This window comes from Podarcis liolepis, assembly GCF_965112155.1.
Source record: "Podarcis liolepis genome assembly, chromosome: 14".
NCBI classification, from domain to species: domain Eukaryota; kingdom Metazoa; phylum Chordata; class Lepidosauria; order Squamata; family Lacertidae; genus Podarcis; species Podarcis liolepis.
In genome coordinates, this window is record NC_139569.1 from 21,436,806 (window position 1) to 21,463,538 (window position 26,733).

The window sequence follows — 26,733 nt, forward strand, 5'->3', positions numbered from 1 at the left end:
CTGGGAGTAGGTCTCTGCTATTAAATGCAGTATGGCTTTGAATGCCAGTTGCTGGAAAACACAGGAAGGAAGATTGCTTTTGTGGCCAGGTGCTGCTTTTGAGCTTCCCATAGACATCTCCTTGGGCACTGTGAGACCAGGATGTTGGACTAGGTGGGCCACTGGCTGGATCCTTCAGTCTTCTCGTAAGTTCATTAAAATCAATAGGACATCTGAGTAGACAGAGTTAGAATACAGCTTGCTACTACACAGAACTCTCACAGTACCATGTGACATTATACATTCAAATAAGGTGAATAAGTAAGCCCCCTCTCTAAAACTTTCTTAAACTTTGCTCTCCACCTGCAAAAGACGCGGAAAACTGCTCTCTGATTTGCAAAAGATTGGATGGCCCTACATAATTGGGGAGCAGCTTTCAGCCCAGCACTAATGCAGTTTCCCCCTGCCCTTACTTCTGCCTTGCCAGCTAAAGTCAGCCAGGGATATTTGGATAAGGCAGGAGAACCACCAGTGTATTTCTCTGCCTGTCTGCCTCTCTCTCTCTCTCTCTCTCTCTCACACACACACACACACACACACACATGCAATCAGATTGCACTGCAAATCCTTCCCTTGAGTCATTCCTAAATAGGTGTGACTATAAAGAATGTCTGGTTTCTTGTCATCAGTGGCTATGAGCCACCATGACTATGTCCTACCCCCACTGCTGGAAGCATTATGCATCTAAATACCAGAAATGGGAAGAGTGCTGTTGCACTCATGGCTTGTTTGCAAGCTTCCCATAGGCATATGGTTAGTCACTGTGAGAACAATGTGCTGGACTAGACACTGTGTTCTTTTCTGAATATGCTTCTTAGCCCTATAAATCAGTCAAACGCATTTCAGAGCAACATGAAAATATTCCCTGGCTCATTACTTTATGTATTTGTTTGCTTTATTAATTTATAAAAGACACGTAACTTCAGCCTATCCAGGTCATCTGAAACAATATGCAAGTGATTTCCCTCCCCAAATTGATGGAACCATCCACTTGCTTAATCCTGTGCCATGTGCAATTGTCATCTCCCCCCTCTTTGTGCACCCCTTCCTTTAGGTCAGAGATCCACACTGAGGAAAATGAGTTCCTAGTATGAATTCTGTTAGGGTTGATTTCTCTCTCTGTGCAGTCCATAGAGAAGCCAGAGAAGCGCTTGTGCCATCTGAGATCTGCAGACATAATTCAGATAAAGAGGACAAGGAGACCCCCCCCCCAAAAAAAAAAATCAAGGGGCATTTTGAAGGAAGTTGGGAGCTGGAAAATTGCACTGTAAGGGAGAAATTCACTGGATATGAAGGAAGGAAATATGTGGTACCATATGAGAAATGAAGAGATAAATAAGATAGTTCTGCTATAACACAGAAATTGAAATGATCTTTGCCCTTATGAAACATGGATAGAGAAACCAGTTGAAGCCCGTGAAATAAAATTTCATGAATGGTAATATTGTCACAAGCTTCAGAAAATAAGGCTGACCTATTTTGTAGCTTGCTAACTTAATTAGCCTTTCCGTATTTTTAGGAGGTAAGATTATTAGCTATAATTGTGTTTAGTGTTATGATTACTTTGCTTCTTCTTTTATTGTTTATGAACCTGGTGTGTGCTGGGTTGTCACCAGTAATGTAGTAGAAATTTCAAAAGTTCAGGGTCCCTTCATGATAGTCATGGTCACAACCACACCCCTCACAGCCGTGGCTCCTTCCATTATTATACAATAATTTTATAATTATACAATAGTAATAATTAGGGATTATCTCAACAAATGCAATGTGTTGCCTTTCAACTAGATCCACCATTTCCTGTGCACATATGTACATGGTCAAATGATTTGGAGTGTTCTAATACCATCTTTCAGAGTGAGTAAAGTTGTATTTCCCTTGAACTTCCATTGTGCATAACAGAACTCGCACACCTTTCTCTTGAAACCAAAGCCCCTTGTGTTTTTCATGTTCCTAAATGCTGAGCTTTGGAGCATACTGAACAACTCCTTGGTGTTCTTCCTGTACGCCTTCTCCAGTGGCCCTAGAAGTCAATCATCTCCTTTCACACCAATTGGCTCCAATGAGCACATCAATTTCCATTCCAACCTGTGTTCATCACATGCAACACTGTTTCCCTTACACTGCAAGTTCAGCTTCTGGCAGAAAAAAACGCTATGTACTTTGTTTCTCTGCCTGCCATGGCAAATTTTGTGATTAATTATATTATCATTAAATTATTCCTCACCACTCATTTTGATGCAGAAGGACACAGTGCAAACGGTATTGACGCATTGATATGTATTGTTTTTTAACTGAAAACAACAACAAGACAAGACTGAGTACTGATTGTATCTGCTGGATTGATTTCTGTTCTGGACCAGACACCAGCAATTTCTTTCCCTGGTTTTGTTGGAATGTAACTTATTAATCCTGATTCGGACTGGACTTTGCTTCAAACAGAGGATGCCTTCATATGTCCTCAGTAAAGCGGGAAACAGGACCATTCTGTTGAGGCTGTAATATACTGAGGCAGATGGATCAGTGGTCTGATTTGATGTTGTAAAGGACTATAGCTCAGTGACAAGAGCTTCTGCTCTGAATGCAGAAAGTCCTGGTACAGTTACCAGCATCTTAAGGTAGGGCTGGGAGAGACTCCCTGCTTAAAACCTTGGAGAACTGAGCTCCTGCTCAGTGCAGATGTTACTGAGCTTAGATAGGCCAATCCAACACAGTATCAGGCAACTTCCTACGTCCTTGCGAAACTGCATTTCCCTTGGTGTTTTTGCTTGTAGATTTGGGGAGCTGTTTACAACACCCCAGTGAAACCTGCAGCTGTACTGCTTGAACACGAAACACCCAAAGCATCAGAATGCACATGCAAAAGACCTGGAGCCTGTTAACCGCAAATACCAGCAGCAGCCACTGCCGCACACAGCATTGACCTGCTAGCTCAATTTGCTTGGAACAATCTTGAAACATTTAGCTCTACAAGCTTTGCTGGCACTGCCAGTCTTGTTCGCAAAATAGAACAAATGGGGCAGCAGGGTGGGGGGAACTCTTCCATGAAGAGGGAAAGCTTTATCCATTCTTGATTAGTTTTCTCTAGAGGATTAAGCTGGGGGAAGTAACTGCATTATGCAGGGGAACAAAGGAACCCAGCAGATCCTTCCCACCCACCCCCCTCAAAAAAAGAAGAGGTTATTGGGACAGGGTGGGAGGGAAGCGGGGAATAAGGCATTAAGCTGCAGAGAGGAGTTAAGCCATTTCCCCATTTACATGGTTAGTTTCACAAATGCCTGACTCATTGGACACAACCAAAATTGCAAAATTAGTATCTTGGCACCCTTTCTTGTGCTCTCCCTGCTCACTTTCTCCCTCTGTCTCATGTGCTACAATTCAAACCTGCTTCAAGACTCCCAGGTTAGGTCCCTTCCCTCCCTGCTCTCTTCTCTCTGCCTCCACACGGTCTCCCTCCCCATCTTTGCCAAGCACATTACCTTTTATTTTTCAGTGTTAAAGTGTATCAGGTACCCCTTAGGCTATGGGAGAGTTACCTCCCCATGATAGGAGCTAACAGGGCATATCAATTGTTCATGATTTCCTATTCTCCTGCAAATTGGGAGAGGCAGTGGAGTCGCTGGCGTGTAAATCCTGTGGAGTCAGCACTTTGCTTCCCATTCCCCAGTCTTCAGCTCAATGCTGTGCATGTTTGGGTAATTAATGACGGGAAGGTCTTCTCTCTCTCTCTCTCTCTCTCTCTCTCTCTCTCTCTCTCTCTCTCTCTCTCTTTGCTCTTCATTCTGAACTACCGTTTAGCAGCCTGTCAAAAGCTGATCTAATGAACATGTCACACACACACTTTGATGTGCTTCCTCCGTTTTTGACATTAAATATCAACACACACATGCAAAAGGGGGGACATTTAAATCTATCACCCTTACAAATCTCCCCATCACACATTTCGGACTTGCAAAGTTATGGAGAGTTGGGGAAAATGGCAACAATGAAAACTTAAGGCCGCCACCCCCGTTTTCTTGTTACCTGTGCAGCCTTTTAAAGTTTTCAGGCTCTGTTTCTGCTTGAAAATCAGTGTGGTTCTTAGCATCAAAGGTTTTGGAGGGAGATGATTTCTGCAAAGTTAACCTCTTTCTGTCTAGCTCCCTGCAAGCTTAAGGTCTCCTGCCAGCTAATTTCATGCAAGGTGTAGATATGATTAGCTCAATCGCTGTAATTGCCTCGATGTGGTGGTGTGATTAATTTGTGGGAAATCATGAAGCTTTCCAGTTCAGGTTTAAGCCCGTATGTTCTCATTAGGGTTTCCCAAGGGGGAAAAAATACGCTCTCTGCAGAAAAAAGGAAGAAGGAACTGTATGCTTTCAAAATATCTCCATCTTTTTGTTGGAATGATCAGCAAAATAGCAGGGGGAAAACATTAATTTCTAGGGACATAGATACTGAAAACTGAGACATAACAACAACAACAACAGCAACAACAAACAAGCACACAATGAAACAGAAAGATAAGATTTTTCAGGCAAGGAAAACAAAATGTGATCACAAAGCTTTGTTATTAACATAATTTGTGTCTCCTTTCACACTCCAGGATTTACAGTAGCATTTCTGACAAAGATTAAAAGTCATGTCTATGAATAATGCAGACATAGGTATATACACTCATATTTTATACATTCAGATATTGAAATATATGCACTCTCCTTTTGTATATACAGCTTGTGTGTGACGTACATGGTGCACACACACAAACAAACAAACAAACAGGATATGCCATGTATTATCCACTTCCTGAGCACTGCAGTTAAGTTTTAAAGACTTCTTTCCAAAGGACCTAGTTTAAATCATGCAATTGTATGTTTTTAACCAGTCATATAAACAGCAAAAAGAACATATGCAGTATAACCACGGTGCAAAGCAATAAAATGCTCCTGTGTTTAAATTATGACTCAGTGTGTGAATAGTTGCTGTAAATGCTCCACCTTACCTTTTTGACCTTATTTTATTCAGTTGCCATCACACTGGTAAACCCCCACAATGACTCTGGCTTCCCCCCAGAATGACTCTGGCTGCTATATTTTCATCTAGAACATTTGTAGAGCCATCTCCTCTCCTCTCCCACTCTCTCTTTCTTGATGTCTCTCTCTTTCTCCAACCCCCCTTTCTTAACCCCCCCTTTCCATTAACCCTGTACCTTGTTGACTCACATCACACTCAGGCTGGTGGGAGCTTGGGAGAAGAGGGGAGGCAGGACCACCACTGCATCATAAGCTCTCCCAGCTCAGTACAGAAGACAGGTGGCAGTTCCATTTCCATGTCTCTGAGAGTCTCCAGGCTTCAGAATCAGACACAAATCTCTATTTTGTTATGCTCTACACACAAACACACACACACACACACACACACACACTCTTTATTACACACTAAGAGCTGAGGGGTTTTTCTCTGTCTTTATCCACTGTGGATATCCAAAGTTTAGCCACATGATGCCTTCAGTTATTATTAAGAGAGGATGCTAGATGTGTTAATTAAACCATCAAGTAGCCTTTCCCTGTGCACAAAGCTTTATGCTTTGATTAAGTGTATTTAAACAAAAAACAAAAACAAAACCAACCCAGTGCTAGATAGGTAGCCCTCAGAGCACTTTTTGTTGTGTATAAACATGTGGATGCTGACCCAAAAGCTATCCCCTTGTTGATATATTTCCTTTTTCTTTTTGAGGTGTTGGTGCCTCTGCCCTATTACAATATGGTCATGTGTGTTCCTTCACCAGCTTCAGATAATGATATGCGTCAGGACAGGGCTCACCAATGTGAGGCCCACAGGCACCTGGGGGCCCACTGGTATCTTCTAAGGTGCCCATGGAAGGTTTCAGTAAATACCCCCTCCCCTCAAAAAAGAGATACATAATAGACTATTGGTTCTTCCTGTTCAGTACCTCTTTGCACGGGCACAGCCTTTCCTGCACTGAACATGACTCCTTTCAAAAATGATGACATTTCACTATATGCCAAGATACAATACCCACCCTCCTTTCTATCTGCAAAGTGGAGAGATGCAAGGATGCAAGGAGCTTCTGCCTGTGAGTGAGTGAGCATTTGTTGCAGTTGTAGGTGCCTTTCTGCTTCCTGATGGTGCAGCTGATGGTAGGAGCATGTCTGCACCTTTTGTGGCCTTGGTTTGTACCCAACACTAGTCCTAGATCCATTGCAGTTGATGGGCATGACTACCCTAGATTCACTCATTTCAATGGGTCTATTCTCAGTAGAATTTATTTGGCTACACCCTTTGTCTCTTTTTGTGCTTTTAGGGGAGGGTTTTTTCCCTCAGTCCCTCCTCTGCATGGAATTAAGGAGGCATTTTTGAGATGAGACAGAATTTTTTAAAAAATCTTTATCGAATTCAGGTTGTATGAAACAAGTGTTTCCCATTCATTAGGTCTTTGCTTACAATTTCTCTCTGCACTGGCTGCTGAGGTCAGACAGAGTGTTGCAGATAATGGCCCTGGCACTAAAAGGAGGTGGGAGGGTGGGGAACCACTATGTCATTGAATCTTCCTTATTTGAAGTTCAGCATTGTACCTATGAAATTTCTGAAATCTCCAGAATGCATATAACAGTCTGCACCAGAAGACGCTTAGATAGATTGTAGAGCAAAAACAAATTAATTTGAAACCAGCTTTTGTGTAACTTTAGAACAATGAATTTATCGTTGGTTAAGACTATTATGAGTGCAGCTTCATCTGTAATAAGCATCGTAATTCAGGGTTTTGCTTTGTTTCTTTGAAAGATGGGGGGAGAGCGAGAGCGAGGGAAAAATACACTGTAAATATTGCTATAAGAGTAATTTTGCAGCATAGTTTAATTATTTGGTTCAGTAATTATTTCAACACCAGAATCCTTCACAATCCAGTCCCTTTGACAACCTAAACAACTGTTTCATTAGTACTGAGAGCTAATTTACAAGAGTTTCAGAAATCTCAGGACTTCGATACATATGAGATTTACAGGCACTAATAAAATCCACAATCTCAGGCACATGAATTAACAGCTCATTAATACATTCAGGAGTTCTCATTTTCTCCATTGGTGGTGTTTCTGCTTTCAGATAGGCACCATCATTTGGACAATATGTTGGTGATATCCAAGAAGAGCTTGGGGTGTGGGGGTGTGTCTCCCCAATCTAAATCTGCAACCCTAATGCAAGAATGAAGAACCTGCCCTGCCCTATATATTGTTGAACTCCCAACTCCCGGCCAGGATGAACAGTGTCCCAAGTGTAATGGAAGTTGTAATCTAAGAACATCAGGAGAGCCACACCTGCTCTAATCAATACACTTCATGGTGGATATGGCTAAACTTTGGTCCTCCAGATGTGTGCATCCACCATGTGTGTATAATGAAGGTGCCAGATGTACCTCTGTGGGGAGGGAGCTTCATTCTCTCTAGGGCCACCCCCTGAGCTTCTGAAGGTGGTTGAACAACCAAAAAGGCATTCTCTGCTTATCTTTACACCAAAGAGGGGCTGTAGTAGGGGAGGAGGTCATTCAGGTATTTTTGACCTGTGTCATTTAGGGCTTTAAACACGTAACTAACATGAGCAACCTGGAGTGGGCGCAGAAGCACTTTGGACCAATTTTAGTTTCCAAGTCCTCTTCAACGGCAACCCCCCATGAAACCTACTGCAACAATCCAGTTAATAGTGTTTGAGTCCACTCCTCCACTGAGCCATCATTCTCCATCTGCTGGTTTCTTCTCCTTTGAGCCACTTGTACAGCTGTTGTTGACTCCAGACGATGTACTAATTGTTTCTCCCCCAGCATGTGACATCCCCCCATCCTTTCTTCCCCCTTTCCCCAGGTTTATCACCTCCTCATTGCTACAATTAGCAGGAGGAGTAGAACTGGGGGACCAGAAGAAGGAAGAGGAAGGAGTAATGGCAGGGGCACCCCCTTACCACAGCCACCCCCTCTGGATGATCTATGTATGTATGAATGGGATTCACATTTTTTATTTAATTGATTTATTTTTTGGGGGTGGAGTAGGGTACTGCTCCAAAACAATATTGTAATCTCTGGTGGCTGGTGCCCACCGGTTGGTTGGGGAGACCAACAGTAGGTGGTACCAGAATCGATGATAGGCAGAGCCAACTCATGCTAGTTTTGGCTCCATCCTCCTTCTTGTTGAGCTTGCACTAAGGAGGGGGTAGTTGACAGACAGCTCCACCCTCTGTACTAGATGCAATTAAGAAGGCAGGAGAAGGAAGGTTGCCTAAGGGCAGATTGATGTTAGTGGGACAGAGCCCCATTCACCCAAATGGGTCAGTCTCCAGTGGTTGCATGGATGCACAAGGTGGGCGCTTTGTGAATTAGAAGAGCTTGGGGTAGAAAGCCTTAGCTAGTACTCGAAAGGGGCATGAATGAGGTCAGACACACATGAACGGACAGCACACTGAGCTGGTCCACCGACCACAGTCACCCCACTATGCTGAGCTGTATGTCAGTACTGCTGAAGTTCCTGTAATTATTTCTTTATTTGCAAGGCACATATAAATTAGAATTTGCCAATTTAAGGTAACACCACTCCTTCATTTTTTTGTCATCTTCTTGTTTTGGTATGGCACTGTTCTTCTTTTTTGCTAGTGCATAAATATGGTCACCACAGGCTGGTTATGGTTCTGCTTTGCTAACCCTAAAACTGGATGAGCAAAGAAAATGGCACCCTTGCCTTTGTTCTTCTTGCATTGCACGGCTAATATCTGACAGGACTTGGCTTGGGGGCTTAATCTGTAGTGACCTGTGGGTCTGTTGTCACACCATCATTGATAATAATGCATCAACTTGAGGTAAGGATTCTTTTTTCATGGCCATCACCGAGCTGACCTGCTTGGAAAGCAACCTTTACAATCTTCCCTGGTCAGCTTCCAGGCACACCGGTCTTTATCTGTTGTGTTCCACTCTGACAAACATTTAAAGGTTTGCCCCTCATTAACTCTGATACCGTATTTGTTTCCGAACTCATAAATACCCACAACATTTTCTTCTGAAATGGGAAGAGCTATTGAGCTTTCAGTAACTTTGGGCTGTGAAGAGAGGAGGGGATGTGGTGCGTAATTGATTTCTTTGACGGTTTAATTAATTCCGGGGTACACAAGTATTGACTAATTCTTCGCCTATTCTCTCTCTCCCCCCACCCTCACCTTGCTGTTTTCAGCAATACTTTAAAGGTATTTAAAGTCCACATGGTGAGGGAATTGATTTTTTGAAGTGGGGCTTCTTTGCTTTCTCAGAAGAAGAAGAAGAGAAGAGTTTGGATTTGATATCCTGCCTTTCACTCCCCTTCAGGAGTCTCAAAGTGGCTAACATTCTCCTTTCCCTTCCTCCCCCACAACAAACACTCTGTGAGGTGAGTGGGGCTGAGAGACTTTAAAGAAGTGTGACTGGCCCAAGGTCACCCAGCAGCTGCATGTGTAGGAGCGGAGACGCGAACCCAGTTCCCCGGATTACGAGACTACCGCTCTTAACCACTACACCACACTGGCTCAGGATTTTCTTCCTTTTAAAGGAAGGGTTTTTTTAAAGAAGGGTTTTTTTGGGGGGGCGGGGGGTTAGTGGTATATTTCTTGCCTTCTCTAAAAGCAAAACGATAGGCCTAGGCATCTGCTGTAGGGGTGGATGGGAAGAGGGCAGTTATTCCCCCACCCCCAGTGAAACACAATGTACCGATTCTCAGCTTTCATTAAAATAAAAAGATTCTAACCTTTGTAGAACCAGAGATACAAGGCAAAATTACCGATGCTATTATTGTAATTGTTTTGTGAGAAACTGGCCCTCTCCTCACTGCCAGTGTTCTACTTTGCATTCAACTCTACATTCCTATGGACATCCATGTTTGGTTTTTTTTTAACATTATTTTCCTTTGGCAGGGAGAAATGAACCTTATTCTCATAAAATAATATATATGAATATCAAAATACAGTTGGGTATGATTTAATTTCTTAAGGAAATGTGAAGTTAACACAGCAAATGTTTATTTCACTCAGACTGTAATCTACTATTTGCTGGTATTGTCTGAAAGGATGGTGGAAGAAGATTTTAAGATTTAGGTATTTTAGTTTTCTGGTTTCTCTAAGAAGCATGGCAGTAAATCTGAGCCACAGTGGTCCTCTGTGACTAGGCCTTTTGCAGAGAGAGATAGAATAAAATAATCTTGGGGGGGGGGGGAATCTGCTTTTGTGCAAAGCAGCACTGTAGTCTATGTGTGATCTGAAATTCAGGAAGGGATTCTGTCATAATTATTTAAAATATTTTACACCACTCATTTCCTTGCTCAGAACAACAAGAAACACCAGAACGTGTCTCTGTAATGTTCACATTTAACAGACATCCAGGCCATATGTAGATCTGTAGGAAATGTACCTTGGAGTTGTTTTACAGATCAAAGTCTCTATTTCGGGTTTGTCAGAAACAGCTGCCCCTTGTGGTGAGCTTCATCACTGCAAGCTTTTCAGAGACAGGGTGTATTCAGAAGTGGGAATTACTCTTAGTTTTCCTGGGGCTTATTTCTGTCTTTCCACATTCTTTTTACATTGCATTACCTGTTGCATTATGGAACTATTTTGGCCAATATACCACCATGCTAAGTTTCATTCACAGCAGTGAACAACCGGGGCGGGGGGGGGGCACTCAGACATGTTGCCACTCCCTTTTTGTACGTACTTGTTTCCCCAAACTTCCATCACTTTACTCCTGCAATTTTCTGGCTTAATGGGACTGCAAACAGAGCTTTTTCCCTGAAAGCAATTAACATGAAAATGAGCACTAAATTTCCACTACATTCCACTAGATTTCCAGAAGTTGATTTACATCATGCGAAGATAACATAAAACGTGAAAATGACCAGGTAAGAGAACATTGGGAAAATGAAATCAAGTATGAACCTGAACATGGACAGACTCTGCCCAGGCTATAGCAATGAGGTTGCTGGTCTACAGTTAGTGTCTGGAGACAGTGCCGGATTTACATATAAGCTAAACAAGATATAGCTTAGGGCCTCACTCTCTTGCCCCCCCCCCAAAAAAAAAATTAAAGGGGAAAAAATGGATGTACTTTGATAAAATACATATTTTGTTATGTACAAATGGCTTTAGATACCTATTAGGTCCATAAATTACCATACAGCATATATTCAACACAAAAACAGTGACTTTTTTTGTTGACAAAGGACAGCTGGACATATAAAGGGCCCCATTACCTTCAGTAGCTTAGGGCATCATCAAACCTAAATCTGGCCCTGTCTGGAGAGCAGACTGTGCAAGCACACACCACACTCTCCTCCACTCTGGTGAAATGTGCTGTATTTCAATTTAATATGGTGTGTAATAGTTTTATTTGTTTACCTATAAGGCATAACAAAGCATAAAGAACATTAAGAGCTGAGCAACAAATTTGACTCTTAATTTTCTGGTTGCTGGTGCAATGAGAAAACACGAGAAGTAACATTATCGTATTAAAATAGTTTTTTTAAAAAAGGCATACAAACATGCTAGGCTTGACAAAACTTTTTTCCTGCAACAAAACTCAAGTGAACTATTCTAGCTACTATTTCTAAATTTGCGACTATAAATATAAACTACCACATGCCTTTTTTTTTTTGTTTCAAATCTGTAGTATCATATGTCCTGTATTGAGGGAGATGCATTTTGGGGGAGGGGAATTTGGGGGGAATGTGTAGATAGACACCCTATGCAACTTTGAAAAGTGACTGGAGTTTCCTCATCCTTTTACATGCTATGAGAATAGATGTGATATGGTCAAAATTCATATAGTTGGTTCAATAAAATATCTAATTAATTCTTCACCACCACCCTGAAGAAAAATTATCAAATGACCTTTTTGCAATGTAAAAGTGTTAATCTGGATGTGTTTAGTTGTATATAGTGGTAAAAACCATTTTCTCCCCTTGAAGCCTGCTCCAAAAAAGATGAATTTCAGACCCTTAATAATATTAAAAACTCACTAGAAACAGAACCCAAGTAAGGATTTATCAAATGTCTTGGGGGGGGGGTGCTATTAAACTGCCAGGAGCCTGGTATTATGAAAGGAAGAAAATGCTTCTGGTTTGTAAAAGATGTATTAGAAAACAAATGGCCATATACTGAAAATAGTTCTCGTTTTGAGAAATACAGACTGCATGTTATATTTCTGCTCTGTCCAATTAAATATTGATAATACGTTTCTCTTATTTTGGGAGTTGTTGGTGGCCGACAAAGCACCATTCACTCCACCTTGGTTTAAATGCTGCAGTCCAGCCAAGTTTAAATAGAAAGAGAGAGAAAGAGAGAGAGAGATTGAGAGAGAGATGCAAGGCCACAGCTTTCTTGATGGTTACTTTGAGAAAGTGGTTTTCAGTGTTGTAAAAAACTCTGAGACATTAGGCAGCTAAATATTTGATAAGGCAGTTACACTTTTAAAATATGGGGAGAAAAATACAAAAAAAAGCCTACAGTATGACGCTCATAAATTTAACATGCTAAAGTGCAAAAAGGAATGATTTTGAAATAAGGCCTTGTACCATGTCACTAAAAAGAAAATGTAATCACCCTCATAGCAGATTTAAATGCATCATGATTACCCAAAAGAAGTAGGTTTGTGAGATCCATTCACACACCCAACACACACCAACACAAAGAAAACCATTCTTCATACTGGAAAGGGAGTTAGGATGGTGGGGAAGAATGCATTCTTAAATGTTCCTGAAAATATAAAATATATATTCCCTACAAAGCTGTGTTTAATGGAATAGGTGTTCCGAACCGCAGGAATTATTAAAAGCAGGTAGAACTCAGCTTAAACTCCATTCTAAGATTATGACTAAATGGTGTCAACATTTAACTACCATTCCCCCCTCTCCTTCCCCTGCTTTCTTTAACATTCACCCTAATTAAGAGTTCTGGAGATGTCAAAAAACTTGCACACTACAGTGGTGCCTCGCAAGACGAAAATAATTCGTTCCGCGAGTCTTTTCGTCTTGCGATGTTTTTCGTCTTGCAAAGCACGGTCCGTCGCAACTGCGCCTCTTCAAGTGGCTTTAAGAAAAAAGCACAAGACGTTTTCATCTTGCGAAGCAAGCCCATAGGGAAATTCGTCTAGCGAAGCAACGCAAAACCGAAAAACCCTTTCGTCTAGTGCGTTTTTCGTCTTGCAAGGCATTTGTCTTGCGGGGCACCACTGTATATTGTGACATTTTTATTGGTCCCAATAAAGACATTGTGTTGCCTGAATGTGGACTCTAGATATTTTAGTGTGGACCAACATTACACGCGGGTGGCACTGTGGGTTAAACCACAGAGCCTAGGGCTTGTCATTCAGAAGGTCGGCGGTTCGAATCCCCGCGACGGGGTGAGCTCCTGTTGCTCGGTCCCTGCTCCTGCCAACCTAGCAGTTCGAAAGCACGTCAAAGTGCAAGTAGATAAATAGATACCGCTCTGGCAGGAAGGGAAACGGCGTTTCCGTGTGCTGCTCTGGTTCGCCAGAAGCGGCTTGGTCATGCTGGCCACATGACCCGGAAGCGGTATGCCGGCTCCCTCAGCCAATAAAGCGAGATGAGCACCGCAACCCCAGAGTTGGCCATGACTGGACCTAAAGGTCAGGGGTCCCTTTACCTTTACCTTTAACATTACATCACTTGTCATTTGTGTTGCTTTGGGGGAGATGTGCAATCAGAGCTCACGTGTTGTGTCTCATTCTGACCAAACTTACCTTGCAGAGTTAATACAAGGATAAAATGGGATACAGAAGCCCTCCTGCGTGCTGCCCTGAATTCCCTGAAGGAACGGATAGGTACAGATAGATTTGAGTGAAGCTAATGTTTTTGGCTCCCTTCCTGTGAATACATACTGGTTTGATTTGGGTAGCAATGTGGAGGTTGAAAAAAAAAAGACAAAATGTGTGTATCTTTGAGCATAGCAGGAACTCTCCTGTCACTGAATTATTACTGTATCCATCACCAGGACACCTGGAGAGTGAGCTGCTACCAGCACAATTATTCTGAGGGTCTCGGTGTTAACAGCTCTATGAAAAGTGATGCGATTTGGAATGAAGTGAATGCTTTCCAAAAGTTTGAGATAACGGGCTGGCTTTGTCAGGACAGCTTGAGACAATCTAAAAGTCAGTTTATGGGATATGTGAGGTATTCCAAAAGCTTTTATTTCTCCCCATCTTTTTTTGAGGGGGGGTGCGGGCGGTGGGAGATAAAGGGATATGCAAATCTGCCAGGTTTGGCTTTTCTCACAGTTTCTCAATTTTCTAGTATGAAGCTCAGTTCTATCATTTCCATATCAGTTTGTGGTTTGCTTTTCTCAAGTCCTCATGAAAATTCACCAGCAATATACTGTGAATTTAGGGACTGCTTGCTAGATGCTCCCCTAGAGCATAAGAAGAGTCCTGCTGGGTCAAGTCAATGGCCCGTGTAGTCTAGCATCTTCTCCTTAAAGTAACCAACGAGATGCCCTGCAAGGAGTTGCTACAGCAAGTCTCTTCACTCGTGATTCCCAGCGACTGGTGTTCCCTTTAACACACCCAAATAGATGCAGCTAGACCTCACTTGGGATGGGGTGAAAATTGCTCTGCGTTCACATTTAAAGATGGACCTGCCTAATTTGCACTTTCAAAAACAACAGGCAAACAACACCATCCTTCAGAATTTGGATTTTTCTGAATTTTGCAAGGCAGGTTTTCCAGCCGAGCGATATACTAGGGCAAAGTGATCATACAAAAATACATTATATGACTGGAAAAAAGTAGAAACCAAAATTAACAGATTTGTCTAAGCAGTTGCACTCAGTTTAGTTAAAGTTTAATTGCTGCCAAAACTGTGAACTGGGAATCAACTCACAACTTTGCCATAAACTTAAAAGTTGGTGCTTAGGCAAGCAACGTACTACAATAGGATGCAGTGCCATCAGTAATAGCAGTAAAGGTAAAAAGCAAGGTAAAGGACCCCATGGTGGTTAAGTCCAGTCAAAGGCGACTATGGGGTGCGGCGTTCATCAGCAATGCTTGCCATAGAGGGCTATTGGGAGGATTTCTGCAATGGAGAAGCTCCCCTATGAGGAAATATTGCAACATTTGGGGCTTTTTAGTTTAGAGGAAAGGTGAGTAAGATGATAGTAGTGGTGTTTAAAATTATGCATGGCATGGAAAAAGTGAATGGGGGGGAGGTGTGATGTTTTCTTCTTTGATCATTTTTTTTTAATAGTAACAAGGGTGAGATTTTGGATCCAAACCCTTTTTTTGTAATCGTAACTGCTCATGTTTGGGATTATTACTACTACTGTTATTGTTCTTTTCTTCTTCTTTATTACATCTGTGTCTCTGGGATGCAGGACTTTTACTCCTCACTTCACAGCGAGGAAATGCATCAGTGCAAAATATAATTTGTTCCAAAAGAGGGTATCCATCCATTTGAAGCTTGAGATTGCTGTGCTGAGTTTGACTCTATTATAACTGAACTGGCAATGCATTGGCCACATCTCTCTCTCTCTCTCTCTCTCTCTCTCTCTCTCTCTCTCTCTGTGTGTGTGTGTGTGAGAGAGAGAGAGAGAGAGAGAGAGAGAGAGAGAATTGGCTTATTGTAACAAATTGGTATATACCTTGTTTGCTAGGACAGTTGTGCTTTATATATCTAGTAAATGGGGAGAGTTCCACAAAACCACAGCAATAATGTAATTTATATTCTGTTTTGCTTCTAAACATACACCCTAGTTAGATGTCAGACATAATTGAGTTTGTTATTTAATTATTTAAATTACTGTAGTCTCCTCTTCCCACCTTCACCTCAGGAGGAAGAGGCACACCAACGCCTCCTGTTTCTATATAGCCCAAGAGGGGAGGGGGGAGGGGATCTATACTGACCTGCTGTATTTAATGTTATTAGATATATCGTTCTAAAACATCACAGGGCATATAGTAAATTAAAAATGTCCCTTACCTTGTTTTGTCAGTAACAACAGTTTCCCTATTGATGGTTCCTGGTTGCTCCGCAGCGCCCTCTGGTGCCACATTTTAATAATAACTTTACAAGCAAAACATAACCCTTATGTCCTTAACCCTTCCTTATCATTATAAACCATGAGCGTAGATCCGCCCAAGGAATAGCTTTCCCTGCATTTGAGAAGCTGAATCAGGAGCAATGGGGGCTGCTTTAATGTGCTTCACATAGGTACTGGAAAAAAGCCACCCCTCTCTCCTTCATTTAAAGAAAAAGTAGGGTGGGTGTTTCCAAAAGCACTTTTGCAAAAGGCTTTAAAACAGCACACACACACACATCTCAGGGAGATTAGCTGCTTTAAAGTCTTTGCAAGTCTCCCCACACTCCTTTTTTAAAGTTCCAAGATTGGGAATTCAAAAGGGATAGGGGGAGAGTTACAAAGATGCACATTTGACAGGTGGGTGGTCTCAGCCACCTTTCCAATTTGGCTTGGAACCCAAAAAGGTTTCTCACACCTGGTGTAGACCATACTGTGAGGAAGCTGGACTGGTGGCCTGATTCAATATGTGTATACACATTTGCAAAGAAATGTGTAGTATTGCCTATTGTAAATTACCATTGTGATAATGGCTGTGATTCCTAGCCTGTGTTGATTTCAGTTGGAGGGAGTTAGGTACATGTTTCACTTGCCCCCTCTGAAATCAGTGGGATTTAAGAACACTCAGTTGTGGCTAGATTGTACCCTATGTTAATTGCTTAGTTAATCTGTTAATCTCATTAAAGCAGTACAATAAGTCAACCAAAACACCTTTAATAACACAGCAGCCCTGTTCCTCCACCCGCAGTTCAATCTCTCTCTCCCCCCACCCTCCCTGCATCACCGGGAAATAAAAAATCTGATATGATTTAAGTGTTTCATAGTTAGATGTACAATCCTTTCTTCTCAAAGATGATTTGCAATTGAGAAAGTGGATGGAAATACATTGCCTGGCATCCTTATATTAACAGAGCAGGCTTCAAAGAAAGTATTATTAATGATGTAATTAATATAGATAGATACAATATACATCAAACAGGTCATTACTGTAAAGGTGTGGATGTTGCAATTTGTATTAAAGATTCATTTTTGAGCTCACAGTCAAAGTGATGGGAGCCGTTCAGTTTGAAACTACATTTGAGAGCAAGTGGTTGAAATTTCCCCACCTCACCCTGTGCGCTAGCTTCCCTCCAGTTTTCTTCATACTCCCTCCTATTTTTCCAAATGTTTGACTATTTCAGTGGTTCACCGGCTGATGTATAGGAGCATGAACCTGGGTTGATATCCCTTTGCCATATATTTTTGCTATATTTGATATTAATGACCTGTGACCTTCGGGTTTTGCTGACCTCAGTCTGCCCTAAAAGCTGATGCTTTTCATTGAGCCTCTCAGAAAGGGCTTCTGGGACATGAAGTGGGAATTTCTGTCAGGCGTGCAAGATCCCATTGTGTAATCAAAGTTTTCTTTAAAGTGGGAGACACGGTTTGCTAAAGAGAGATTATCCTATGGCTTCGAGGAACTCTATTATCCTGCCTATGGGTGGTGAAATTGCTAGTTGACATAAACTGGGACATTTCCAGGGAAATCACTGAATTTAGGTGTCACCATTGATAGGGGAGGAAAGAGTCTCCTCATGTCAACTTTTGAACTGTGCTTTAAAAGAAAAAAGTGTGATGTTTCCTGTATAAAAGCATATTAAATCAGTCAAGAGTGTTTGCAAATCACTGTTCTCTATGATAGTGGTTTCAAGCTCCTGTGTGAATTTTAATATGTGGGCGTATTCAGGCATGGGGGATATTGTTTTCCTGATTAAAAAACTAGCTCTTCTGTCCTTTCTCCCAAACATTTCTTTCACATTGCAGTACCTGTTACATTAGGGAAGTGTGACTTTTTGACCAGTATACTGGTATGTCATGCTAAATTTCATTTGCACCAGTGGGCGTGGTATGATACATAAACAAACATCATTGGACAACCTTTCTATGTATGTCTGCTACTGTCCCCCCATGATTCGCCCATAAAAATGGTAGGAAAGAACTGTATGCTATGATAGCACCCCAAACTGCCATCACTTCACTCCCTCAATTTCCTGAGTTAATGGGGTTGCAAATGCTTTCCCCCCCTGTAAGCAGTTAACACAGAAATGAGTCCTGAACTTCCACTATATTCCACTAGATTTCAGGAAGTGGCTTTTATGTTAGGCGAAGGCCCAAATGTAATGTGAAAGTTTATCAGTTAGGGATACCTAAGGGAAATGGAACAAACTGTTGTGTGAATGCAGCCCGTATCGTGAGTGTTGATGAACCACAAGAAATATCTGGTACTTTTTCACACAGCACTGAGATAAACAATGGAATTTGGTTCCACAAGGTGTAGCGGTGCCCACCAATTTGGACATCTCTGAAAGAGTTTTAGACAAACTATTGAAAAGCAAGCAGACTTTTTACCTTTGGTGTCTGCAGCAATATGCTGGGAATCACAAGTGGGGAGAATAGCTGTTGTGCTCAGGTCTTGCTTTGGGGCTGCCTAGAAGAGGCACCTGGTGGTTTACTGTGAGATTAGGATGCTAGACTAGATTAATCTTCTGGCTTGATCCAGCAGGACTCTTCTTGCAGTCTTAGGGGAAGGGTTGTTTGTGTTACTCAGCAATGTAATACTGTTAATAAAACTGTCCAATATCAAGCTGAACTCCTTACCTCCTTACCCACGCAAAAGACTGCCTGCTTATCTACATGAGAAGCAGAGGGTTGGGAAACCTGTGACTATGAGTTGCACAAACCTTAGTGCCCTACACCAGGTGTACAGAAAATTGTGTTTCCCAGCCTCATGTGGAAATGCCCTGCTCCCAGATGCTTTGAAGAAAGAAGGAGTTGACAGTGTGTTTTGTAACATTTGTTTCCTACCCTCTCTCCAGGAGCTAAGTATGAAATACATGCCCCTCCCTCCCTGTGGGTATCTTCACCACAACCCTGTGAGATAGGTTAAGCTGAGAGGTAATGATTGGCTTAAGGACACACGGTGAGGTGGCTGATCTATTTCAGGCAGCAAAATGTCTTGGTCTGCCGCCGGCAGACATGATTTTAGAAATGTGTTATAATATTGTATTCAGTTTGTAGCAGGGAAAGTTTGTCTCTTTTTTCAAAATACGGACACTTTAAGCATGGTTTCTTCCACACCTACATCTTTCCCCATTAAGTAATGGAATATTTGGAGAGTGGCAACACAAGAATGGACCCTTTCAGTGATGTGCCCCCCCCCATTTGTGAAATACTCTCCCCAGGGGGGCATGCCTATTGTGATCTCTGTCTTACACCAGGCAAAGACTTTTCTCTATACCAGGGCTTTGGGGAAACTCTTAATATGAAGGGCGTTATGGTGGCCTCTTTCAGTGTGGTATCAATCCTACCTTTTACGTGTATATCTGTGTTTTTAATGTGTTGGTTTTTTAAAAACTTGGTTGTTTTAAACTGCAGTTAATTTAAGTCACTTTGGATTACTCAGTGAGAAAAGTCACTAACAAATATAAAATAACAACAACAGCCATAAATTTTAAAGTGTGTGTGTGTTTTAAAGACAGTTTAGTAAAATTCATCTTTATTCCTGCCTGTGGGGAAGTTATTGCAAAGGTTTTAATGACTGTGCAACAGCTTTAGTGAAGGATTGGATCTGCAGAACTGTGTATTTATTGATCCAACAGGAGTGCTAAGATACTCTTAGTTGCAGCTCATTGCTACACTGCCTTGATGACAGAGGTTGAGTGCAAAAGCCACAAATTGGTTTGATAAGTTGATAACGTCTTTGGAAACAAATCCCCAGTAGGCCAAAGGGGGGAACCTTCTATCTAGCATAGTACATACACTGCAGAGTTATGAGGAGGGTGAGTGATACTGTCCAGAAGCTTTGATTTCTGGTGTGAATAACACTGTTCTGCTATGGAAGGGTCATAGGGGAAGGGTCATAGCTCGGTGGCATCTTATTTCCCTGCAAAAAGGTCTTGGATTCCATCAGCAGTATCTTCAGATTGGGCTAGGAAAATCTCCTTTCCGAAATCCTGGAGAGCTGATGCTAGTGTGGACAATATTGAGCTACAGAGACTAATGGTATCTGAACCTTCCATGTGTCTGAGTCCTTCAGATTAATTTTCTTATTTTCCTGCTCTTCTTGCCTATGCTCCCACCTGGCAACTCTGCTCACTTTGACTTTGGATCATCTGGTCTGATCCTTTGGCTGGTGTGACCTACATTTTTTCTTGAGGATTCTGCTCATCCCTCACTTTTGCACACAGGGGTGAGACCTTGGACTATTTTGATATCCTCTGTCCCTCTTACCCACCTGGTCTGCCCTAGACACTGCTTCTTGACACTGCCCATGCCTTAGTATTACACAGTGTTGCACAACGGTTAAAAGCAGGTGGATAGAAGCCCTTATACACTCAAGGGGGTGCAAAGCAGGACATGTAACTTGGGGAGGGTTGATCAACCAGCTAGGGAGACCTGGTGGACCATAATCAGCCCCACGGTCCAAGGTTCCCCATTATTGCCTTCATAAAAATCCTATCCATATTGCTTTTCCATTTGTTTTTTTCCCCTTTAAACAATTGCACAGTGCTAGGAAGGAATTAAATAATCACATAGAAAAAATAGCAAGCCAGATAGAGTGTTATGAAAAATGCTCATTGATATATGTGTTTTGTGCATGGAGTTTCTTATTTTTGTCTCATCAGTAGGGATGTGAGATGGTGGTGTTTTCCATTTTTCCCTGTATTCGTCACATGCAGCACTGTTTCCATTCCACTGAAGTTCACCTTCCACCCAAAACTGCATTGCTCGCCTTGCATTCTGCTGTGGTGAAATTACACAAATCACATTATTCCATCCCATTCATTTCAGTGAAAATGAAACACAATGCAAATGTGCACACATAATCAGTTACTTACTGTTTATAGAATGAAAACAACAGTGAATAATGATTGCATTCACTGGACTGATTTATGTTTTTGACATGGGACAAATAAGTGAACATTGGCAATTTCTGTGCCTGCTTCAATCTTTGTCAGAATTCTCTGACATCGCTACTCAGGAGAGAACATTCAGCTGTCCCTGGAGGATATGGAGGAAACTACCTTTTACCAGGTCATACTCCTAGGAAACCAAATGGGCATTCAACAATATTTTACAACTGGGTTGATTTTGACACACATGACTCATTGCAAAAGTTTTTGGAGAAAATAAAGTTTTGTGTGGGCCCTAAGCCAGTGATTCTAGAAGAAGCTTGAGGAAGCTTGAAGTTGTTCTTAAAGTTTCTTGCAGTCAAGGTGTGTGTTGTTTGGGGGGGGGGGGCTTCTCTCAGATATTGGGTCTGAAATCTCTCACTGATCCGAGGGTATTTTAGTCTCTGGTGACTTAATTGCCTAGGATGAAATTTGCTGATGGAAGAATCTTCCTACCAGCTTTGAAAAGTGTCCTTTCTATTCTTTGAGCTATTGCTTTATAAATTATGGGGGAGCCAGATGGATTCAGCGAGAGCCCCATGAAATCAAATAATAGCTTGGCCAGGAGTTTCAAGCATAAAGAGAAAAAACGATAAATTATTCATTTTGCTGATAGCAAAAGTAAACCTGATAGTCTCCTGCATAGTAGTTATATAACACTAGCCAAGGATTCCCCCACACAATGCGTTGCAGGAGTTGCACAATTGGTTTTCTGATGCTATCAGCAACAAATATTGAGGATGATTGACAAAGCTGAAGTGAAAAACCAAGGTATTTGGCTGCTGGAGGGAAGGGTAGAGAGCAGGTTTATGGTTCATTATTACCCTACCACCTTCAACAAAGCTGGTGTGGTATGCTTGGTGTAGGCTGTTCTATTAGGGGAGTGTGAGGTACTGCCCCACCAACCTCAATCCGCCCTGAACCATCCCCCACCTGCCTACCTTCTTCCTGAACAATGAGTCCAGGAAGTGACACTGCCCATCAACTTCCTTCTCCTTAGTATCAGTGTTCCCCTTGTAGAACGGAGCAAGGAGGAGGATGGGAACAAAACTAGGATGAGTTGGCTCTGGCTGTCATTGGCTCTGGCCCCATCTACTATTTGGGCTTCCTGCCTCCTGCATTAATGGTCCCAGTGAGGATGAGCCACCTCTGCCTACACTTAATCTTTACAGGCAGTTTTTTTAAGGGCTGGTCTTCCTCATCCCTGAAACTACAGTTCTGACAGCTGGTTTCTAAATTTTTCAACCTCAAACTTTTAGAGAATTTCAGCACTCCTGTGGTGCATATTTAGCTAAATGGCATCCCCATTTTTGGATGCAACTATGGATCTAATTTTAATATTATTTAACACTGTTGAAGGAAGCAATGGGGTTGGCCCCTGCTCCTTCCTGTCCTCCATTCATTGCCCATTGCTTCCTTCACCCACCAAGGGAAAACTTAACAACAGAATATCATTTCACATTCCGTGAGCCAAAATTTCTCTCCCTCCCTCTCTCTCTCTCTCTCTCTCTCCCTCTCTCCCCCCCCCTCTCTCTCTCTCACACACACTTATTTCTCTTGAAATCTTGGAGAATTTCAGTCCTCCTGCCCTAGAAATATTCACCAACACAATAACATGATCAGACCATGGTACTAAACCTGACTCCCTCACCGCTCACCACTAACTCAGTATAACTACTTAACAAGTTAAAAAGCACAGGTCCCCAAACCACTCCCCTGGGACATTGTACATTCCTCCATCATGAAAACTGTCAATTTATTCTGCTTCTGGTTTCTCAACCAGTTAGTGATTCAAAAGAGGACCTCTCCTCTAATTCCATTACTGCTAATCTTACTCAGGTTCCCCCTCCTCCTCGCATTTATATCCCACTTTTTTCTCCAAGGATTTCAAAGTGGTATAGTGGTATACATGGTTCTCCCGCCTCCTCATTTTATCTCCACAACAACCCTGAGAGGAAGGTTAGGCTGACAAGCTCAAGATAACCCAGCAAGATTCATGGCTGAGTTGGGGATTGGAACCCTGGTCTTCCAGGTTCAAGTCCAACATTCTAACCCCTACACCACACTGTCTTTGGTTGAGGTACTTTATCAAAAGCTTTTTGAAAGTCTAAGTACACAGTGTTAACTGCATCACTTCTTTACTGTTGTTGGTTCTCTTAAATAACTCTGAAAGGTTAGTGAGTTGGGACTTATGCTTGCAGCAGCCATGCTGATTTTGCATCAGCAAGACTTGTTCTTCTATTTGCTTGGTAATTCTTTCTTCAACAATGCTTTCTACCAGTTTCACAAGAATAGACATTAAGCCAACTGGACTACAATTTCCAGGACTGCACATCCCGTCCCGAATGCTTGTAGTTTGTTTGTTTTAGAAAATGTGTTACATTAACCTCTTTCAAGCCCTCAGGTATAGAAGCAGAACTATCTCTTCATCCTGTATTATGTGAGAAGGTATAGCAAACAAAAGCAAATATCTAACACATAAGATGGGCTGAAGGAAGCATAGCTGGAGGCAAGAGCTGTTGGCAGATTTTCAGCTAAAACGAAATTCAAAGTGGATTTAGGGATTCCATCATAGCAAAAATGCCTGATGAACTTCAAAAGAAGTCCAAACAAGTTTTGCTAAGACAACTTTGCATTGTGAGCTCCTGGTTAGGGAATGTTTGAGAGGCACAGAGACCCAGTCTTCCTCCTGACCTGTTTGACTATCAGAATCTGTAGCAGATGGAAGGTGATTGAAAAGCTGCACTGGGGGAAAAGGGGGATGAAGAATGAGTTGCTATAGCTGACATTTCATTTCTGGAGCAGTAGCTAAGGAGATTAATATACCTGCCTAGGGCTCATGTATTACCGTGTGTGTTATCCGTGGCTATCTGGGAATGAAACTTCACGAACAGCACGCCATTCCTCCTTTGCATAATTGAACAGGACCTACAGCACCCTAACTTGAACTGGATTAAAGGCGGGGAGCCGATCTATCTGTGCTTTTTAAAGGGTGGGGCAGTTCTCAGCAAAGTGCTAATGGGTGTTATATTTACACAGGGCTATTTTGTATCCTGGGATTATTCCCCATCTATTTATCATTCTGTTACCTTAAACACTTCAGTTTAGTTCAGGTAAGGGGGATTTAAAAGAAATGGGAATATATCTGATCATGCGACAAGTCCCATGTGAACAGTGCATATAATAAAAACCCTGTATTACATATATTTTTTATATTTTTATGATGTTTAATTACTATTAACATTTGGTTTAATTTTTTTCTACATATAACAATGTGCAGATGCACAATAAAACGACCTAACCTAATCCAGACACTTGTGTTTAAGCAATATATACAAAATTACAGCCAAATAACGTGTTCTTATGCCAGACTGTTTACATTAACCAAAAGGTTTTATATGAGGGGAATCCTCTATTTTTGTTTCTAGCCATATACATAATAAAAGTCTGTCATTAAATTCTGAATAAGCATTTGCGTTTCATGTCTCGTGCAAATTCTGTTTTATTATTTAGTTTATTTGCAATTGTAATAGAAAAAAAACAAGAAAACCAAATGGTGATGATGATAACATCTTTGATTTATTAATTGCCTTCTTGACCATGTCAACCACCCATTTCATTTTGCCGTTCCACAGAAAGACCAGGGCTTCAACAGGATCACCAGCTTTCTCTAATGGAAAACTCTTCACAGCATTCAATAACACACTAAGTGCCATCAGTCTTTGAGGGCAGGCCATCAACCTTACAGGATCTGAGATTGCCATTGTCAGTCCAAACTTAAACACATCATGGTCCCAGGACCATCTTTACCTAGGGGGTGCAAGGGGTGCGGGGCACCCGGGTGCTGAATTCTGGGGGGTGCCAGGCAACTGCTGCTGAAACTGCCTAAACTCTTAACTATCTACCTGTTATGAAATAATCTGAGGCGTCTCGTGTGAAGGCGCCATGGGGCCAGGGAGGGGCATGCGTCGACGGCAGTATCTGGGCTGTGGCCATGTGGCTGCACCCAGGGGACCCTGGCTCTTCCGCTGGCTTGTGAGGAGGTCCTTCCCAGAAGCGCTCATCCGCGGCTGGTCCCTTCTTCCACGCTGAGGCGCTGGCGCAGTGGGAGGGCCATGAGCAAGTGGGGACCCCCATGGGCAGGAGCGGGTCATGGAGCGCGGCCAGAGGAGCTGCAACTTGGTGAGACCGAGGCATGGCAGTAGCGGAGAGGCCATTCTGGTACAGTGCTCGCCCCGCTGCCAGTGCCACGCGCCCCTCTGGCTGGCATAGCGTGGGCGGCTCTGAGTCAGCCCTGCAACTGGCAGGCCGCTCACTGCAACTGGCGGGGGAAGGAAGAGGCACCTCCAGAACAAAGAAACAGCAGCAACTGTTGCTGCCTCCTGCTCTGCTGTCTTCAAGACCCTGCTTCCCTCCACTGGCCCCGCTGAGCAGGCTGCAGGTGGGGGCTCCCTGCCTCCTCCCCCCAAGGGGTCCAATTCTAGCGGTTTGCCTGCACAGGAGGTGGTGGTGGCTCGTGCTGTTGGTCTAAAAGGGCTCTTTTGTGTCTTGGGTGAGGGCGGAGGTGGCGTTTGGAAGCTCCTTTTGGGAGGCTTGACCAGCTGAGAGACTAGTTTACCTGAAACACAGTCCCCACTTCTCTCTTGTGGAATGAGAGTCTTTTAGAAAGCAAAAGGAGGAGGGAGAAAAGTTCTCTCAAGCTTTGCCTGCAAGGCTTCAGGAGGAAGATTTGGGGGCTAAACTAAATTTGGGGGCGCTGGGTGGATTTTTGCACCCCGGCGGTGATATGCTAAAGACAGGCCTGCATGGTCCAACCAGGACATGGGAGAACATTGAACTCTCCCCATCCTCGGTCAATCCCTCATATTGTTTTGTAAGCAAACTGTTTAAAGCAAACATTTATTGTGCTTAGAAAAAGGAAGATGCAGCAAGTTTGCACAAATTATGAACAAAGCTTTCTTTCATTTGGTGTCAGGAATAGTACATGTTTTCTCCACAACATGGGTAACATCAATTATCTGTGTGCTGCACTGATCAGTGGTCTGGAACAAATATCCATTTATATGAAATGGCGCCTCACAGAGCCACTTTAATTATACTCTGGGATGTTTCAATTTAAAATAATAATTCTAACTTTCTAAAAGAAAGTTTGCAAAGCTTCAGATTCATGTTTGGAGTTCTTCATTCACCAGAAACAAGAAACAGGAGAAGGGACATGCATCAAGAGAGACAGACTTGGTGCTGCTCTGGAAATGTATCAGTAGAATAAGTTTCATCTGAAATGTGCTTTTCTGGATAGAGGATAGAGAGGTGTACTTAAGTGTATGTAGAAGCTAACAGGGATGCGGGTGTCACTGTAGTCTAAACCACTGAGCCTCTTGGGCTTGCCAGTCAGAAGGTTGGTGGTTCGAATCCCTGAGATGGGGTGAGCTCCTGTTACTCTGTCCCAGCTCCTGCCAACCTAGCAGTTTGAAAGCATGCCAGTGCAAGTAGATAAATAGGTACTGCTGTGGCAGGAAGGTAAACAGCATTTCCATGTACTCTGGTTTCCATCACCGTGATTCTGTTGCTCCAGAAGGGGTTTAGTCATGCTGGCCATGTGACCCAGAAAGCTGTCTGTGGACAAATGCCAGCTCCCTCAGCCTGAAAGTGAGATGAGCGTCGCAACCCCATACTCACCTTTGAC

At 42.5% G+C, this 26,733-nt stretch overlaps 1 protein-coding gene across 32 annotated transcripts in view; it reads left to right on the forward strand.

Moving 5' to 3' along the window:
• Nucleotides 1-26,733, forward strand: part of RBFOX1 (RNA binding fox-1 homolog 1) — a 1,450,244-nt gene that overhangs the window by 849,930 nt on the left and 573,581 nt on the right. For 2 of the 32 annotated variants that reach the window (XM_083473690.1, XM_083473696.1), the window contains one exon: nt 7,890-8,013. The exons of the other annotated variants lie outside the window; for them this stretch is intronic. In XM_083473690.1, the coding sequence (XP_083329816.1) occupies nt 7,890-8,013 (124 nt within the window). The remainder of the gene's footprint in view (nt 1-7,889; nt 8,014-26,733) is intronic. 32 annotated transcript variants of the gene reach the window in all.